The sequence below is a fragment of the Gobio gobio genome, assembly GCF_949357685.1.
Source record: "Gobio gobio genome assembly, chromosome: 13".
NCBI classification, from domain to species: domain Eukaryota; kingdom Metazoa; phylum Chordata; class Actinopteri; order Cypriniformes; family Gobionidae; genus Gobio; species Gobio gobio.
In genome coordinates this window covers 40,121,862-40,142,378 of record NC_137106.1, presented here as the reverse complement: position 1 = coordinate 40,142,378, position 20,517 = coordinate 40,121,862, and the positions used below count along the sequence as shown (strand labels likewise).

At 40.8% G+C, this 20,517-nt stretch overlaps 2 protein-coding genes across 5 annotated transcripts in view; one reads left to right on the top strand and one right to left on the bottom strand.

The window, feature by feature from the left end:
• Nucleotides 1-2,696: 2,696 nt before the first annotated feature.
• Nucleotides 2,697-13,053, bottom strand: cUnh8orf74 (chromosome Un C8orf74 homolog). Its single transcript, XM_079832881.1, has 4 exons — nt 12,957-13,053; nt 12,487-12,676; nt 11,010-11,407; nt 2,697-3,074 (listed from the first exon to the last, which is right to left on the bottom strand). Exons 1-4 carry the CDS (start codon nt 12,999-13,001, stop codon nt 2,886-2,888), a joined length of 822 nt encoding a protein of 273 aa, XP_079689007.1. The 5' UTR covers nt 13,002-13,053; the 3' UTR covers nt 2,697-2,885.
• The window catches only part of rp1l1a (rp1 like 1a), a 20,563-nt gene continuing 12,796 nt past the window's right edge, over nt 12,751-20,517 (top strand). Inside the window, exon 1 of one of the 4 annotated variants that reach the window (XM_079832879.1) lies at nt 12,751-12,846. The gene's annotated coding sequence lies outside the window, so the exon portion shown is untranslated. Of the gene's footprint in view, nt 12,847-13,999; nt 14,177-19,097; nt 19,240-20,517 lie in introns of those variants that run through there. The other 3 variants (XM_079832877.1, XM_079832880.1, XM_079832878.1) reach the window with 3 other exon arrangements.

Here is a 20,517-nt window from a genome sequence, read left to right as displayed (position 1 = left end):
CTCATTCCAGGGTCCCAACCTGGGACCTGGCAGTGGTGCTCGAAGGGCTGGCTGAGGCCCCCTTTGAGCCGCTGGAGTCGGCTGAGGCGAGAATACTGACCTTCAAGGTGGCTTTTCTCCTTGCCATCACTTCTCTGAGGAGAGTGGGGGACCTCCAAGCCTTGGCGGTCACGCCGACTTGCCTGGAGTTTGCCCCTGGCATGGTTAAAGCCATCTTGCATCCCAGCCAGGGCTACGTGCCCAAAGTGCCATCTAACAGGGCAAGGTCAGTGGTTCTCCAGGCATTCCATCCTCCACCTCACGTGACGGCGGAAGAGAGCAGACTTCACCTCCTCTGCCCAGTGCGGGCATTGAGGATTTATCTGGAGAAGTCTGCTCAGTGGAGAAAGTCGGACCAGTTGTTGGTGTGTTTTGGTTCACCCAAGAAAGGGCTGCCTGCGTCAAAACAGACGATTAGTAACTGGATTGTCCAGGCTATAGCCATGGCTTATCGGGTGCGCAACCTGCCTTCACCCTTAGCCGTGAGGGCCCATTCTACCAGGAGCATGGCCTCCTCGGTAGCCCTCCTTTCTGGGGCCTCGATGCTAGACATCTGCGAGGCGGCTGGGTGGGCCACTCCTCACACCTTCATTCGTTTTTATAGTCTGCATCTCCCTGAGACGCCTGGCGCGAGAGTGCTCGCCCCCTAGTTGTGCCTGGTTCCAGCTTCACACTGGGGTGGTTATGATTGGTGCGGGATAGTTGGTACTCGTTCCCCAAAGTGTCGTCACGATGACGCAGTTCGAGTTCCCTCGAAGGGGAACGTCTCGGGTTATGACTATAACCCTTGTTCCCCGAGAAGGGGAACGAGACACTGCGTCTCGTGTCCACCCAATCATCAGAGCGCTCGCTTCATCGCAAAGAACGCTATCTCTGTTTCGTTCAGACGTCTCTTTGTATCTTCCGGGTATGCCGTCACATACGACGTCATCACGCAACACCAATCGGATTGGGCTGATTCTACTGTTTCTTCAGACGCTTAACGCGAGGGGCGTTCCCCAAAGTGTCGTCACGATGACGCAGTGTCTCGTTCCCCTTCTCGGGGAACAAGGGTTATAGTCATAACCCGAGACGTTTTATTCGTTAGTGAGACCTGGTTAAAACAGGGTGACTTGATGCCTCTTGCTGAAATTGATCCAACTGAAGCATCTCCTTTCAAGCAAAGATTTAGAAGTTGTGATTCATGCTCTTGTAACATCACGATTAGATTATTGCAACTCTCCGGTCTCCCTCAGTCTTCATTATCACAATTGCAAGTTGTTCAAAATGCGGCTGCTAGACTGCTGACTGGGTCGAAAAAGATGGACCACATCTCCCCTATTTTAGCATCTCTTCACTGGCTTCCCATTAAATTTAGAGTTGATTTTAAAATTCTTATGTTTATATATAAGGCGTTGTCTGGCCGGGCACAAAGGTACATAAGTGATCTTCTTGTGCCTTATTGTCCCGCTAGGGCAATTAGATCGTCTACTCGCTCTTAACTGTGCCTCGGTGTCGCTATAAATCAGAGGGTGATCGGGCCTTTTTTGTGGCTTTGGAATGGTCTCCTCTATCATGTGAGGTCTGCTCCTTCATTGGACATTTTTAAATCTACTCTTAAATCGTATTTTTATTATTTAGCGTTTGAAAACCTGTAATTACTTTTGTATGTCTGCTTTGTATTCTTGTACACTTTGGATCAATCCATTGTGTTTAAATGTGCTTTATAAATAAATGTTGTTGTATATATATATATATATATATATATATATATATATATATATATATATATATATATATTAAGAATGAATACATACTTTCATTTTAAATAACAAATCATATCAGAATGATGCTGAAATTCAGCTTTGCATCACAGGAATAAATTACACTTTAAAATATCAAAATAGAAAGCAGTTATTTAAAATTGTACTTTTTAATAATTACTGTATTTTTGATCCAATAAATGCAGTCTTGGTAAGCAAAAGATACTTTTCAAAATAAACAGAAATAAACATAAATATTGTACCAACTCCAAACTTTTGAACGGTAGTGTATACTTCTGAGATGTTGTGTGCTTGTGTGAGAGAAATGTAATGTCATAGTATGAAAACAACAATCCTAATCATGGTGCTATTTCTAAAAGGCATCATTAGCCTATAGTTTTATTTAAATAACCTCGTCATGGTGCTTATACCTGTAGCTGAATTCATTTATTTTTTTATTTTCGTGGAAACATTTTATTTAATTATTCAGGCTTGATATTTGTAACTCCAGAATATATATGTCTGTATAAAAAAATAAATTTCGAACCTTTATGACTTTATTTCTTCATAAAATAAGATATTTTGAAGTGCGCTGGTGTCCAAACAACATTGGAGCCCATTGATTTCTATTGTATGTGCAAACTAATTTCTTTGTGTCTTACAGAAGAAAGTCATACAGGTTGGGAACAACATAAAGGTGATTGACAGAATATTAATTGTGGTGTCAACTTTTCCTTTAAGCATAAAACAACCTTGGCTTGATTTTGGTCTAAAGAAATTGCACATAAAATTTTTTAGAGTAGTGAAACGTCACTGCCAAACTGTTCATACGCTTAATGAAATGCAGTCGATAAAACGAGAGCTTCCGCTGGTTTTCTATGGCCACTGCATATTTTAAGAAACTCATATAGGTGTGGGCATGAATATGATCATTTATTATTCCATTTGGCAAACATGAGTGAATTGGGTTGTAGAAATCAACCATATTAGCTGCATGGATGTGGCCTCTACACACAGTACACACAACATATACATAAATTAATCTTTATTTTTTATTTTATTTAATGAATATCTCAAAATATAGAATTTTTATATAACTGTATTTCAAATTCCCTTCTTCTTTGATTTTGTAGGAGTTGCCATATTGTGCTTTTCAGGGAAAACTGGATGATTTTCAAAGTGCCTCAGTTTCATCTGCAGCAGATTCTCGATAAGACAGGCTTCCTTCATCAGGGACTCCATTATAATTTCTCCTTGCGACTGCAGAAAACTCTGCAGCAGCTCTTCTACCTCCTAAAGGAGAATATGAGTCAAATAAAAATATTTTTGTGATTAATTCTTTGATCCTATCTTTCATTTTATTCCCAATGAGTTCATTAAACACCAAAGCCTCATCAACAAAAGAAGATAAAGGAACATTGTGTAATTAGTTACTAAAACTCATTTGTTTCCTCTTTTTTTTTTTCCCATCAGACAAATATTCACATTCGTAAGCAGTAACCATCAGGGATCACAGTAATGATGAAGGAAGTAGAATCACAATGTAACTCCTTTTATTGTTTAACTTATATATTAACTTATTTAACCATGACTGGGGCTGCGTCCGAAATTGCATACTCTCTTACTTATTTTGAATAATTAATTACTTATACATCTAAAAAAAGTATGTTCTATATAGTATGAATGTGTGTAGTATGAATGTAATCTGACATACTACATTCGCTATAAGGGCAACACCTTATCACATGACCTACAGCGTCAGTTGCATCACATCACTGTCATTCACAAATCCTCTCCCATTGCCTCATGGGATAGTAAAGTGTCCATCATATGCACACTTCAGAATCTCATCAGAAGTAGTAGGTCATCCGGGTAATTTTTGCCTACTCTTTTATGTGTACTGTGAATTCGGACATAATTCTTTTGTTACATACTGTTTTTCGCCTACTATATAGTAGGGAAGTATGCAATTTTGGATGCGGCCATTGGGCCTGTCCAAATACCCAAGCTGCGTCCGAAATCGAATACTTCTCTACTATATAGTATGCGAAAAAAAGTATGCCAACAGAGTAGTATGTCCATATTCATAGTATTCGAAAAACAGTAGGCGAAAAGTACCCAGATGACCTACTACTTCCGGCGAGATTCTGAAGTGCGCATACGATGGACACTTTACTATCCCATGAGGCCACGGGAGACGATTTATGAATGGAGGTGATGGGACGCAACTGATGCTGGTAGGTCACATGATCATGACAACATGGCGGATGTAGTATATCCGGATTACATTCATACTATATAGAACATACTTTTGTAACGGTTGCGAAGTTCGTTCAAATTCAAATGTAGTACCTACTCACATAGTACGCGATTTCGGACGCAGCCCCACCCTTGCGGCCTTTGCACTTGACCACTTGCCTACTTGCATGATGTATTTCCTGTATTTTGCCCAAGAGTTCAAGTAAGCATGAAGACCGCAAGTGTGTGTAAAACATTTGATTACCCGATGGGACACACATATAGTGTTGCAAAAATGCAAGTGTTTACAGGGCATTATTTTGATTTTCAATAATTTGCATTTTAAAATAAACTTCGAAATGTCTGTTTAGTAGTCCCTATATGTAACAGAAGACACCATTTAAAAATGGTGTTTCTAATTAATCTAAGTTATAAAAAGAAGTTGCAAATATTGTACAAAGTACACATAGCCTACTAATTTTTGCAGCAATACTACCAAATGATATGCAATTATATGTATACGCTCCAAAGCGTTTTTCGATATGGGTTAAGTGTGTGTTCAGGGCACAGTGCTTAGGCATTTTTAAGACAGTATTGCGCACTTACTTCCTGTCCTGTGCACACGCTCTCAAGTGACCAAGAACGCATCAAGAAATACCCTGCATGGGCAGGCCCTATTTCTCCGTATTACAACATTGTTTTCCAGTGAGAGAATAGAGAGAAAAGTGCTGGGTCTCAGAAGTAAAAAATCCCATTTATTTTTCTCCACAGAGAAATTGATTTTCAAGCGTTGCGTATAAACCTTTCAAGGCAAACCTACCACAAGCTCTGAGGCTGTTTAGCAATGATATATGCTTCTGTGGAAGCCATAAGTCTTAGTCCATGTGTTACTTTTTATAGAAAAAACCAACGCTGTTGAAAAAGTGGTAGGTAGTTGTGCTCAACTGGGTTAAATAACAGAGCGGTGTTCCTTTAATCCCTCTTATCTGGTAACTGCTGACAGCCTGCAGCTCCTTAAGATATTAAGCAAGAATTGGTCTTCAGTATGAGGGTGATAACCATAGGACAATACGCAACAGAAATAATCCTTTGTTACTTCTGTCAGTAAGAATTATTACAGCCTTCACATTTCACATTGTGCTATAAAAAGGCAAAGTTTGCAAATTCAGTTTTTTAGGTCAGTGCTGGTGGAATTACTGCGGTTATGCATCAGAGCCGCTTGCCAATAGCTTGGAGATTTACTTTGATGGTTTTCAAAAGGTAATAGTGTGCCAACAGTTACAGGGCAGCTTAGGATCACAATCCTATTTTATATCACCACTGAGCAGGAAACTACATTTCAGGCTGCTTTGGAGACGTCCAATCCGTCTACTTTACATTTATTCCTTTTGATAAACATATCAATTGAAATGTTGATAAATTCTTCTTTTTTGGTGTTTATCACTAAGAGTTAGACTCTTTTCATAGCTTCATACCTCCTCACTTTCACTATCCATTCTACCCATGTATGTGTGCTTGAGTGTGTTTTTGTTTAGATTAGTTATGTGTTCATGTTTTAGTTAAAGGAACACGTCAACTTTTTGGGACTTTAGCTTATTCACCGTATTCACCGGCTAGTTATGGCAGAGTTATGGCACGCACAGAGATGAGAATGGTATGTATGGACTTATCTAACTCTGGGGGATGCGGTGAATAAGCTAAAGTCCCAAAAAGTCGGCGTGTTCCTTTAAATAAACTTATGTGCACATTCGTACAAGTTGATTCTGGTCTCCTTATAAATCAATGTCAATTTAACAATAGGATCACAGCTAGACATGCTAGAGTTATTTTTCTGTGGCCACGGAAAGTATTCTTTCTGAAGAATTAATGGGCTATCCAGTGTTCGCTGGACGAACAGATTCATTTATCATAATATTAATTCAGTAACATGAAGTTAAATCGATTAACTGAACCAAATATTTATAATGAATTATAATGAGTTATCATTAATTAACAATATTTCCCTTTTGAGCTAATTTGCAACAATGTTGAGCCGCGTGTCCACCAAAGCATTTTTAGCTGGCTGAAAACGCTAGGGGCTCTGCTGAAAACATCTCGCTGTGGGCGCTTGAGAGAAAATGTGAGAAAACAATTGAATACGCCAGCCAGCTGTGTGAAAAAACGCTTTGGTGGACACGCGGCCCTACTTAGTAGCTGATTGGCTTGGTTCATGGCTTATAATAGCCTGGTCCTACCAGACTCTCGTACATTTCATTTGTTATGTACAGAGAGTCTGGCCACTCTCCATTGACAAGCATTTACTTCCTTGAGTACTCTGTTGAAGTTTAAAACTATTGGATCTTTTTTTTCTCACATGGAAATCCGTAAAAATAACTGTGCAGATTGTGCACGCCACCTCAGTGATAAAACCTTGTGCATTCGGATTGTGATTTATTCACGGTGGAGGGGAGAGTTCCCCTTTGAGGGAACTCGCACTGCGTCGTCGAGTGACAACACTCTGGGAACGCCCACAGCGTTGCGCGTCTGAAGTATGAATGAAATCAAGCCAATCTGATTGGTGCTGCGTCATGACGTAGTAGATGATGGCATACCTGGAAGATACAAAGGGACGCTGATGCATACACACAACAGCTTTTGCTCTTCAGCGGAGCGCTCTGTGTGAAACATTGTCTGTCTATTTGGTGTTGTTTTGTCCCTTATATCAGTCAAAAGTAAGAGGAAAAAAAAAGTAAAAAAGCTAGCGAGCAAAACTTTAAGAGGTGTGTGCACCCGTGTCCGCGATTCCTTACGGGCTCGGACACACACCAATTATGTGTGGAATGCTTGGGTGTACAGCACGCTAAGGCGGCTCTCGAGGGAGCCACCTGTAGCGAATGTGATAAGCTGCCGCTCAGGGTGTTGCGCTCGCGGCTGGCTGTGTTCGATGAGACCGGCCAAGCCCGCGAGCCCCATGGATCTGGGCCCCGTCGGAGATTGTGGGGCTCGCAAAGGGATCTCTCAACGGGACACGGGACTGCTGAGGCACTTTCCCTGTCCTCGTCTGAGGATTCCGATGTTCTCCGGCCTCGTGTGGAGGACCCGATGCTTCAGCTGTCTGGCTCTGAGGAGTCAGATGTGTTGAGCATCGAGGCGGGGGGGGTGGAGCCTGAGCCATCGCTTCACTCACCCGCTCAAGAGGAGTTAATGGAGGTTTTAACCCGCGCTGTGGCCACGCTGAGAATTGATTGGCCACAGGAAGAACCTGAAATCCAGCCGCCCAGTAAGCTGGATGAACGGTTCTTCAGGCGCAGGTCTCAACCTCCACGCCGGGGTCTACCGTTTTTTCCGGATTTGCACAATGAGTTGTGCAAATCTTGGGATAAACCCTATTCAGCCAGAATATCCCATCCCCCAGCGCTTGATTTTGCTAATGTGCTGGGGGCGGCTGAGCAGGGTTATAGGACGCTGCCTCGGGTGGAGGAAGCTCTCGCGAGCTATCTTCTCCCGAGGCCGCCTCGTCCCTTAAGGCCCCGGTGCTGCCCACCAAACCATATCGCGATACATCATCGCTGGTGGGCAGGGCCTATATGGCGGCCGGGCGGGTTGGTAGTTCTCTGCACACCATGGCGGTACTGCAGGCCTACCAGGCCGACCTCCTCAAGGAGCTCGATGAGGGTGAGGGTCTGTCTCCGGACGGCATCACGGAGCTCAGGAAAGCCACCGACTTGTCTCTCCGCATCACCAAAGAGACGGCCTGCGCTATCGGCCGCTCTATGGCTGGTTTGGTGTGTGTGGAGAGACATCTCTGGTTAAATCTGTCAGGGATGAAGGAGAGAGAGAGAAACATTTTCTCCTGGATTCCCCGATTTCACTTTCTGGCCATTTCGGCGGTGCGGTAAATACCGTCGTCGAGAGGTTTCAGGAGGGGAAAAAGCAGTCGGCGGCTTTCCAGCAATACCTCCCTCGTCGGTCCAGCTCCTCGGGGAAGGCTGCCTTAAAGGGGCCGCCTCGGCCAGCTACTAGCTCCTAGCTACGGCCGGACCGCTGAGAGCTGTCCCCCTCGAGAGGCTGGTTCCCTTAGTAGATTATCTCGCCGCATGGTCATGCCTTCCGAGTGTTTCTACGTGGGTCCTGCAGACTGTAGAGCTGGGTTACAGACTTCAGTTCGGCTCTCCTCCCCCGAAGTTCAACGGGGTGGTCCGGACTGTGGTCTCTGAGGAGCTTTTTCCCGGACCTCCGCGGCCACCATGTCCTGATACGCTCAGACAACACCTCAGTTGTCGCGTATCTCAATCATCAGGGGGGTTTGAGGTCACGCCCTCTTTGCAGACTGGCGCATCAGATCCTCCTGTGGTCCCAGGGGAAACTGTTGTCTCTCAGAGCGATGTACATCCCCGGGTACAAAAACCAGGGAGCAGACATCCTGTCGAGGCAGGGGCTGTGGCCCGGGGAGTGGTGGAGGCCATGTGCGAGAGATTCGGCCCAGTGGAAGTGGACCTGTTCGCGTCTCGAGAGACATCCCACTGTCCACTGTGGTTTTCTCTCAGGCATCAAGCTCCGTTAGGGCTGGACGCCATGATGCAGACGTGGCCGAGGCTGCGTCTGTATGCATTTCCCCCGATCGCTCTGCTCACGGGAGTTCTGGAGCGGGTCCGCCGGGAGGGCATCAGCCTTCTCTTAGTAGCACCCCGGTGGCCCACTCGAGTATGGTTCTCGGACATCGTAGCTCTGCTAGACGGCCCTCCATGGCGGATCCCTCTGAGGAGGGATCTGCTCTCGCAGGCAGTGGGCACAATATTTCACCCCCGGCCGGAGTTATGGAGCCTCTGGGTCTGGCGCCTGAGGGGGCTCAGTACCTAGAGGCTGGCCTGTCAGCAGAGGTGGTCGAGACTTTACTCAGCTCCAGGGCTCCTTCCACCAGGAGACTGTACAGCCTTAAGTGGAATGTGTTCTCCACTTGGTGTAGAGAGCGTGAGGTGGACCCAGTTAACTGCCCAGTGGCTTCAGTGCTGGAGTTCCTCCAAGATCGCTTCTCCGCTGGTCTTACCCGGTCCACCTTGAAGGTGTACTTGGCTGCCCTTGGGGCTTTCCAAGCACCTCTAGGTGATGGACCTTTGGGGAAGCACCACCTGGTTGTACAGTTCCTCCGTGGGGCTCGGAGGATGAGGCCTGCGGCTCGCTCCAGAGTCCCAACCTGGGACCTGGCGGTGGTACTTGAGCGGTTGGCTGAGGCCCCCTTCGATCCACTGGAGTCGGCTGAGCCGAAGAACCTGACCCTTAAGGTGGCCTTTCTCCTCGCTATTACCTCTCTCAGGAGAGTGGGAGATCTCCAGGCCTTGGCTGTCACGCCGACTTGCCTGGAGTTTGCCCCTGGCGGAGTTAAGGACATCTTACACCCTAGACCGGGCTATGTACCCAAGGTGCCATCTCAGGTGGCGCGGTCTTTGGTTCTTCAGGCTTTCCATCCTCCTCCCCACCTGACGGCAGAAGAGGGGAGACTTCACCTGCTCTGCCCTGTCAGAGCCTTAAGTATTTATCTGGAGAAGTCTTCCCAGTGGAGAAGGTCAGACCAGTTGTTGGTGTGCTTTGGCTCAACCAAGAAAGGGCTGCCTGCATCGACTCAGACGATCAGTAATTGGATTGTCCAAGCTATAGCCGCCGCTTATACGGTGTGCAATTTGCCTTCACCTATGGCCATGAGGGCCCATTCCACCAGGAGCATGGCCTCCTCGGTGGCCCTCCTTTCTGGTGTCTCACTTCAAGAGGTTTGCGAGGCGGCCGGGTGGGCCACCCCGCACACCTTCATAAGATTTTAAGGTCTGCATCTCCCGGTGAAGCCTGGTGCTAGAGTGCTCGCGTCCTAAGTGTGCCGACGACGCAGTGTCTCGTTCCCTTCTCGGGGAACAAGGGTTACAGTCGTAACCCGAGACGTTTTGTGTTCGGGAACGCGCTGCTCACGTGGTCTGTAACATACTGTAAATAAAATATCATATGCTTGGTATGATAAGAATAAATGCTGCTGTAAATAACAGCCCAATTCAAATGTTTACGTCCTTTTCTTCCTTTTATTTTTTGAGCGTGATGAAATATATTGCTCTTGAAAATACTTGCCAGCATTTAAAGAAATACAAGTCTAGAAATGCATCCAAATTACAGCGAAGCGCAACCGTACGGTGCTCTGCAATGGTCAAAAAGGATATAAACTGTGAATTTTGAAGTGATATATTCTTGAAAACTCAGGACAGCAATTAAATTACCACACGACCTTGGTGTTTGTCAAAAGCAGTAGGTAATTCGGCCAGGGAATTGTATGCTGGTGGTGGGAGACGGACGGCAATAAAATCACTGACTAGCCCCTGTAAATGATGACAATGCCTTACGACCGCACGCGAAACAATTTACTTACCGGGGCTTCAGCCAACTCCCTCACCACTAACGGAGCGAGCTGGAAAATCAAACTTTTCCCGGGACACATGGCCTCCAAAAAAAACGGCTTTAACTTCTGGATATTCGGCAGCGGTGCCACAACGGAATGAATGGCTTCGCTCGCATCTTTCTCCGCCGCCATTACTGAACTACAACTCAAACTAGCGCACGTCATCAACGTCATTGTTCTCAGCCACTCCCTCTGTTCATTGATTAGACCGGTAAAAATTTGTTCGGAGAAAACCTAAGACTATACAGCAGTCCCAGACGGAGTACTGAAGGGAAATGAAAATTGAGCGGAAGTACGAAGGAGGGCGGAGCCAGGCTAGGCTTATAATGCTTTAACAAAGAAATCCCTTTGGGAGAAATTAATGGAAAAAATACTTCTGGAACCAACAGTGCTGAAAAAGTGGGTGGGTACGAAAAAGCAGGTGTAAAATCCCATAAACTTACACTGAATTTCTAGATACAGTATGACAACATAACAGAGACTTTGGGGTAGACCAGTAAGAAACCAGCTCTTAATCACACAGAATAGCACAGCAAATTTGAGTCTTTATACTGTAAATAACTGATATTTCATACCTGTTTGCTCATCCGGCCTTCAAATGGAAGACTGTTTAAACTGGCCTGCAATGTTCCCATCATCTGAGCTTCTGCCTTCTCTTTGAGTTCCTTGATTTCTTCTTCTTTTCTGGATTGAGCCAAACACAGGTCTTTCAAAGTCCGCTGCCGTTCCCACTCCACAGCGTCTGTACCTTCACAGAGGGGCTGCGGATGAGGTGGGCTTTCGATCTCAAGCTCGCAGCTGATGTGTTTAAGACCCGTCTCACCGTTTAAAAATGCCTGATAAAGCCGCTGATGAGGAACATATGTTTTCACAATGAAGTCCAGGAGAACAGTATGATGGGCAGTTGAGAGACCAGGCTCTATCTGTGATAAATGATCCTTGATGAGGCGAATGACATCTGATGGCTTCAAATCTAATAGGAGTATTAAAAGCAAAGATTATCTATTTTATTAATCAAAGACTCCAAATGATAATAGATTCTCTAACAAAGCAACCTCTTTTTTTCCCTAAGATTGTATCTTTTACCATCTGAATCATTTTGTGAATAAAAACTGACAAAGAGAAAAACTGCACAACGAGTGATATGCAAGATGCATAATTGACAAAAATAAATGAATTTATTGAAATAAGTAACAATTTGTTACTTTGGCAATATGTATTTAAAGGCCCAGAGTGCAATGTCACAATTAAGGTGATCATCAAATTGAACACACAATATTGTGATATTAGTATTGGTTATTTTATAATACTGCACACAATATTTGCTCAAGTCATTATTATATTGACGTTAACATTGCATTACACTCTAGCTAGGCTATAACCTGCGTATTATTATCATAAATAATATATTTTTTAAGGTATAATATTCACAATGCAATACATTTGATTAATATATATAAATATATTTTAATGAAATTGAATTTACATTTTTACCCATTTAAAATCTAAGAATATTTAGTTAATTATCATTGATGTCATATTTCCATATTATTTATACATAGGCTATAAAACCCAACATATCTTATTTTTCTAATAATGGTTTTGTGTGATAATCATGTCGTATCTATCTATCTATCTATCTATCTATCTATCTATCTATCTATCTATCTATCTATCTATCTATCTATCTATCTATCTATCTATCTATCTATCTATCTATCTATTACCATCTGAATCAGTTTGTGAAATAAGTAAAAAACTGAACAAAGAGTGAGATGCATAAATGACAAAAATAATTGAATTTATTGAAATATGTAACGATTTGTTACTTTGGCAATATGTATTTAAAGGGCCAGGATGCAATGTCACAATTAGGGTGACCATCAAACTGAACACAACAGATTACAGTAAATGCAAAGATGTATCCTCTTAATGATTAATTCGAAAACATAATAAATAAACGTGTTTGCGTAATATTTATTCGCTATTAACAACATAAGATGTTGAAAATCAAAAGCAATTTAGCAAAAGGGACATTGTTAAATGGCCCACCTTTGAGTTTTGGCAGGAGAACTTTGGTGATGTTTGCCACTTGTGCAACTGTTGACCACGACAGTCCTCTTGTAATTGCTAACATCACATTCTCATACACAAACTCTTGATGTAAATACTGTCGTTTATCGTCACCATCAAACTCTGTCCAGTGAAAACAGCTCCTCAGACGCTCAATACCATCATCTCTCTGAAACAACACATATCAGATAGGTTTTAGACGACATGTGCTGTGTGTTAATGAGCACAAACGTCCTTCACATTGAATGATAGATAGATTTACTGTAGTTATCATGACTTCGGATGCATCACGCGCATCTGCTTCGTGTTTCTCGCTCATATCAACAAGTGCCCACGCAGGTAAGAGGCGAGCCATCGATTTTATATCTCGCGCTGTTTATTTTAAGTATAAATTGTGTTTATTTGTGTGAGAATGTGGTAAAGTCAAAGGCAAATAGCTGCAGGTTTACCTTCATCCTCGATATCTCCTGTAATGTGTGTATGGACGCCATCATGAGACGACTGCTGTTGTGTTTGTTGCCAGGGAAACCCAGAAGACTTATGTTCTGTTTAAATAAAACACATATGAGCTTATATCTAGTGTAAACTTTAGACATATAACAATATTGTGATATTAGTATTAATTATTTGATAATACTGCACTCAATATATGTGCTCAGTCAAGTCATAATGATAGGCTATTGATGTTAACATTGCATTATACTGTATATATATATATATATATAGGCTATAATTTGCGTATTATTATCATAAATAATAATACATTTTTTAAGTTATAATATTCTCAATTTAATACGTTTGATTAATATTGATATATTTTTATTGAAATTGAATTGACATCTTTGCCCATATAAAGGCATATAAAATATTATGTTATTATTAATTATCGTTGATGTCATAGTTCCATGATATTTATACATAGCCTACTATAAAACCCAACATCATAATTGTTCAATAATGGTTTTGTGTGATAATCGTGTCGTTTTATTTTAATAATTCGGTACATTTGTCACAGTAGGCCTATGTGAATATTTTATTATATGTAATTTTCATAATGTAAAATTATTATTATAATCAATCATAATATAGTTTGATATGATAAGAATTATATATATATATATATATATATATATATATATATATATATATATATATATATATATATATATATATATATATATATATATATATATATATATATGTAATCTTTGATTAATTGCAAGCTATATTTGCATTATATATTCAATGTTTTTTTTTAATAATAATATTGGTTTTTAAGAAACATAATGTATTGTCAACATGTGCACTGTAACTTTTTGTTGGTCAGTGCAGGCCAGTAGTTTTTTATTTGTGAATTTCTATGCCTAAACCATGAACAACAGCTCGTTTTTTGGAGATCTAAGAGTTAATTCTCTTTGGCACAGATGGCCACACAGTATAATCCTCTTTCAGAGGAGTCCCACTTCTCCTCCTCCGCTCTGGATGAAGGTCTGCCTGTGATAATTAGCCTAATGGATGACTGTGGATAGACAATGCAGCTGTGGCATGTCCGTGCTTCATCGCCGTGGGTGGAAAGTGACTTTCTTTACAGGAGGGAACGCCATGCTTTCAAACGCTGTGTCTGTTTCATCCTCACCTGCGTGAGCCGGAGGAAGGAGCGCTGCTTTTTGTAAGAAAACCTGTTGAATTTTCTAGCTGGATTACTTTAAAAGTATCGACAGAGCTTGGAGGTTTGGTGTCGGAGAATTTGGCAGTCGAGGCGAATTAACCTGTGCCTACAGGGTAAAGCCAATGTGTGGAATTAGGACAGAGAATCAAGATGGCTCTATGTTTGGTTAATAAAATGTCTGTTTTAGCTTAATGATTTTAGTAGAACATGCTGCCTTGCACTGCAAAAAAATTATTTCTTACTTAGTAGTTTTGTCTTGTTTTCCAGTACAAATATCGAGAAATTAATCAACTTAAATAAATACATTTACTTAAAATGTACTTATATTAAGTCTTGTTTTCTGAAAAACAAGAAAAATATCTGTCACCTTTAAATTAAACGGTTAGTTCAACCAAAAATGAAAATTATGTAATTATTTACTCACTCAAATTTGAGAGATATCTGTCCCTCCATTGACAGATATGCAACTACCACTTTGACGCTTCAAAAAAATAAATATATCTTTTTTTAAACTAATCCATATGAATTGAGCGTTTAGTCAGAATTTTCTGAAGAGACTCCATCGCTTTAAATGTTGAACAGAATGAATTTAGGCTTTTATTCACATATAAACTTTCATCAAATCAGACATCAGTTATGGTAAACGGAGGCTCAGGCTTTACGTCTGGGAACCAATGAGGTTCATTACCATGTGTTACGCAGCGCGTTTGAGCTTCCACAAGAACCAATGAGGTTCATTCTTGTGTTATGCAGCACGTTTGAGCTTCCACAAGAAACAATGAGGTTCATTCTTGTGTTATGCAGCACGTTTGAGCTTCCACAAGAACCAATGAGGTTCATTCTTGTGTTATGCAGCACGTTTGAGCTTCCACAAGAACCAATGAGGTTCATTCTCATGTAATGCAGCACGTTTGAGCTTCTGCAACAACCAATGATGTTCATTCTCATGTTACGCAGCACATTTGAGCTTCCGCAAGAACCAATGAGGTTCATTCTTGTGTTACACAGCACATTTGAGCTTCAGCAAGAACCAATGAGGTTCATTCTTGTGTTATGCAGCACGTTTGAGCTTCTGCAACAACCAATGAGGTTCATTCTCATGTTACGCAGCACATTTGAGCTTCCGCAAGAACCAATGAGGTTCATTCTTGTGTTACACAGCACATTTGAGCTTCAGCAAGAACCAATGAGGTTCATTCTTGTGTTATGCAGCACGTTTGAGCTTCCACAAGAACCAATGAGGTTCATTCTCATGTTATGCAGCACGTTTGAGCTTCTGCATCAACCAATGAGGTTCATTCTCATGTTATGCAGCACATTTGAGCTTCCGCAAGAACCAATGAGGTTCATTCTTGTGTTACACAGCACGTTTGAGCTTCCACAAGAACCAATGAGGTTCATTCTCATGTTACGCAGCACGTTTGAGCTTCCGCAAGAACCAATGAAGTTCATTCTTGTGTTATGCAGCACGTTTGAGCTTCAACAAAAGGTTTGTTCTCACGCGTTAAGCAGGTACGGTTGAGCTTCTGTTTGTGTTCGTTGATCAATATTTATGTTAACAAAAGCCTAAACTCAATCTATTCATCATATAAAACGTTCAATTCATATCTCTTTATGAACATTTTGAAGCATCAAAGTGGTAGTTGCATAGCTGTTAGTGGAGGGACAGAAAGCTCTCAGATTTCATTAAAATATCTTCACTTTTTGGAACGACATGAGAGTAATAATTATTAATTATTAATGACCTTTATTTTATTAATATCCCTTTAAGTTTATTTCTCGGACCCCATTGGCAGATATTTGTTCTTGTGTTAAGCTTAAACTCATTTTGATTTATTAAAAAAAAACAAAAAAAACTCAAAAGTGACTTTGCATCTCAAGTAAATTTGATTTTAGGGATGTTTAGATAAATGTACTGGGGGGAAAACAAGACAAAAATACTGTGGAAGAAAGTAATTTTTGCAGTGTGAAGTAAGAGGTCCAAGCTAAAATGGGAAAATGTAAATATGGATTACAGACTGAAGTATTTATTTGTGTGAGAGCTGATAATAGGTTTCACGATGATGTTGAGTTCTAGTAGATGAACTGATTGCTTTGAATGTCAATGTCAGTGGTTACAAATGCTATGGGTGTAGCTGTCGCATCATATAAACTATTTCTTAATATGAGTTTTTTTTTTTTACGATTCTCATTTCAGAATTTTCAAGTTAAAGTGACATATCTAAGGCTCTTAGTGCTGTTAGGTATATTGAGTAAGCGTTATGTAAGTAAGTGTCATTTTACACAGTTTTTAAGTTCTTTGCTAATTATTTAAATGATCCCGAACAGATCTGGTTGTTGTTTTCGTGCCCCCTCCCTCTTCTCACACATATCCCATGAGTCTTAAATGTTCTAGCTTGAGTCTCAGTAATCTGACAGTGTTGTATTACAGGTTTCTCCCAATAGGCTGCCAAGTTCTCACTTACTAATTGTGGCAATCATGTTGTGTAGCACTTTCAACTGTTAATTTAACCTTTAGAGATTTATAATTAGTGTCAACATTGTATGTAAACCTCTCAGAGGTGTTTAGTAATTAATTTGCTCTAAATGTTCTTTGTGCTTGGTGTGTGATTGCAAGAATTGGCAGCGTCAAAATCAAACATGGAATGTAAAAACAAACGTATTAATGTTCCTACAGCTTGTGGTTAATAGTAGGTCACTTTAGAGTACAGAGGATGTGCTGTCTTTTCCTGAGATTACAGTAAGCCTGTGCTTTGGCAGTGCTAGAGTGAGCAACAATCACTTATGTCCTGTTACACTATGGTAAAATGTAGCTTTTAAATTACTTTTGGCCAGTAAGCAATCACCTAGAACACCCTAGCAACGCCCTAGCAACCACTCAGAACACCTTAGCAACTGCATAGCAATGTCTTGGCAACCATTGACAACACCTGAGCATGCACAACAAGCATCACTCCTCGTCATTTTATACAGAAAATGTCTAGTTTTAAATGTCTAGCAAAGCACTTACTCCTGTTACAAATTGAATAATGCATGAAATATTCAAAGTGCTATATGGTTAATCTTATAGTACGGCACTGTGGGATTCTGAGAGAATAAGCAGCCATGCACTATAGGCACTATTTACATTCATTACATTCAATAAAGTGTCCTAAGAAACTGAATACAAATCAGTTTAAATTAAGTACCAGGTAGATATTATTGAGAGCATTAATTTTCAACCCATGAAGAAGGTTCACATGAAATATTCAATGTGTAGTCAATTATTCTATGAAGAGTTCTAGTCTGCTATGTTGTCATTACAGATACTATATTTCAGTTTAATTGCCTGATGTGTATGTCCAATCGGAATTTCATGAAACATGTTAAGAACATATCAGCGTATATTTCACCCTCATATATAATGAAAGAATATTACAAATATAATTATATAATTGCTGTCAAATCGATTAATCATGATTTAATCACATCTAACATAAAAGTTTGTAAATATATGTCTGTGGGTGTGTATATATATATATATATATATATATATATATATACCCACACACGATCAGGAACATTATGACCACTGACAGTTGAAGTGAATAACACTGATTATCTCTTCATCATGGCACCTGTTATTAGGCAGCAAGTGAACATTTAGAAGTAGGAAACATTAACAAGCGTAAGGATTTGAGCGATTTTGACAAGGGCCAAAGCATCTCCAAAACTGCAGCTCTTGTGGGGTGATCCCGGTCTGCAGTGGTCAGTATCTATCAAAAGTGGTCCAAGGAATGAACAGTGGTGATCTGGCTACAGGGTCATGGCGGCCAAGGCTCATTGATGCATGTGTGGAGCGAAGGCTGGCCCATGTGGTCCGATCAAACAGACGAGCTACTGTAGCTCAAATTACTCAAGAAGTTAATGCTGGTTCTGATAGAAAGGTGTCAGAATACACAGTTCATCGCAGTTTGTTGCGTATGGGTCTGCATAGCCACAGACCATCAGGGTGCCCATGCTGACCCCTGTCCACCACCGAAAGCGCCAACATGCACAAAGCACATGAGCATCAGAACTGGACCATGGAGCAATGGAAGAAGGTGGCCTGGTCTGATGAATCACGTTTTCTTTTATATCACGTGGATGTATACGTTATATGATCCATGTGGAGAACGCTGTTAATCTCTTCACGGCGCTCCACGCAGAAACCACTCTCTCTCGCGCGCCGCGTGTAGTTTGAATTCTGTGCATCTGTGGGGATGTGCTGAACAAACAAGTCCGATCCATGGAGGCCCCACCTCGCAGGAATTAAAAGAACCGGTGCTAACATCTTGGTGCCAGATACCACAGCACACCTTCAAGGGTCAAGTGGAATCCATGCCTAGACGGGTCAGGGCTGGTTTGGCGACAAAAGAGGGACCAACACAATATTAGGAATAATGTTATGCCTGATCAGTATATATATATACATACTATATATATACTGATATATGAGAAAGCACTAATATAATTTAATTGTTCTACATAGTTATTACATTGCAATAAATTATATAAAAAATATATCATATCAAGTGTGACATGGATGTTTGTGAGATTCACCAATTAGTATGGTATCTTGTGATTGTTTGTAGTTGTTTTATATTAATATACCAACAGGAGTGTCATGTTATGAACTGAACTGGAGTGAATTTGACAGCAGTCTCTGGTGCATAATTGTTTAAAAACGACATGTTTGTAGAATAAAACAGCTTGCCATCAGGGGTCAAAAAGCAGACGTCTCGTAGCTCTGTGCATCTCTGTTTATGCAATCCTGGTGTCACTGTCATGTCATGTGTCTGACGCTCCCCTAGACTTTAGTGAAATCTCAAGATGACTAAAGAAGCTTTTCGTTCTATCCTTAGCTGCCAAAGGCCCTGATTAGTGGCCAGACCGTTTGTGGGAGGGCTTTTAAACTTGTGTCCCTGTAGCAGTCGTGTACTTGGATGCTTCCTGGAACGTTGCTCTGTATAGTCAGATTTTATTTAATTTTTCATTTTTATACAGTTTTTTTAGCATCAGATATAATGATGTATTCTGTAAATGTAAGTATATTGTTCATATTATATGTATATTTTATATACTATAGATGTTTATAGTGAGCAGGACTACAGAACTAATGCTATTTTAATTATGTGTGTGTGTGTGTGTGTGTGTGTGTGTGTGTGTGTGTGTGTGTGTGTGTGTGTGTGTGTGTGTGTGTGTGTGTGTGTGTGTGTGTGTGTGTGTGTGTGTGTGTGTGTGTGTGTGTGTGTGTGTGTGTGTGTGTGTGTGTGTGTGTGTGTGTGTGTGTGTGTGTGTATATATATATATATATATATATATATATATATATATGTGTGTGTGTGTGTGTGTGTGTGTGTACATGTTTTTCTAGCCTGGTGGGGACTTCAACCTGACTGTAGACAGACTCATGGGGACTCGTGTTAGGTCCCCACGGGCACAAAAGCTTATAAATCATTTAGAATGAGTTTTTATGAAAATGTAAAAATGCAGAATGTCTCCTGTGAGGGTTAGGTTTAGGGGCAGGGGCAGTGTAAGGGGATAGAAAATACGGTTTGTACAGTATAAAAACCATTACGCCTATGGTGAGTCCCCAGAAGGATAGCGCACCAGACTGTGTGTGTGTGTGTGTGTGTGTGTGTGTGTGTGTGTGTGTGTGTGTGTATGTGTGTGCATATGTATGTATGTCTATGTATGTATATATAATTATTGATAAAGTAAATTGTACAGTGAAAACATGAGCTTGAGGCAGTATGTGATGGCTTTTGAGGTCAAATTTAGATAAATTATCTACATATTATCTACATTATCTACAATATTATTAGAACATAGACTGTCATTTTATTCAATCTGGACTGATTTAAAAAAAAAAATTTTTTTTTCAGCTACCTCCAGATACACTTTTACTTGTATAGAAATCTGTTTTATAAATCTGATAAAACTGTCTTTGCTCTCAGTTAATACATACCATTATTTTGTTCAAAAACTTTGCTCAGAGATGATGTTCTTGAACTTCTTTAATTGTTGGATTAAAGTGCCTATTAAGGACTAAGAACTAAATGCAATTTAAAATAGTCTGTAACTGTTTCCCAAAGTTCATGAGATTAACCTCTGGATTGGGGCCTAGTTTTGTTGTTGCTTGAACTATATAACATGTCATTTAAAAGTGTAATACAGTTTTGACTGAAAAGTTGAAAGTCCTCATGGCATGACTGGATTTCAATTATCACAGTATCTTTGTTTTCTGTAATACCATGGTACCATGGCAAACAGAGAAATTATATAATTGGAATCACTTTCAGAACGATTTTTTTCCAGCC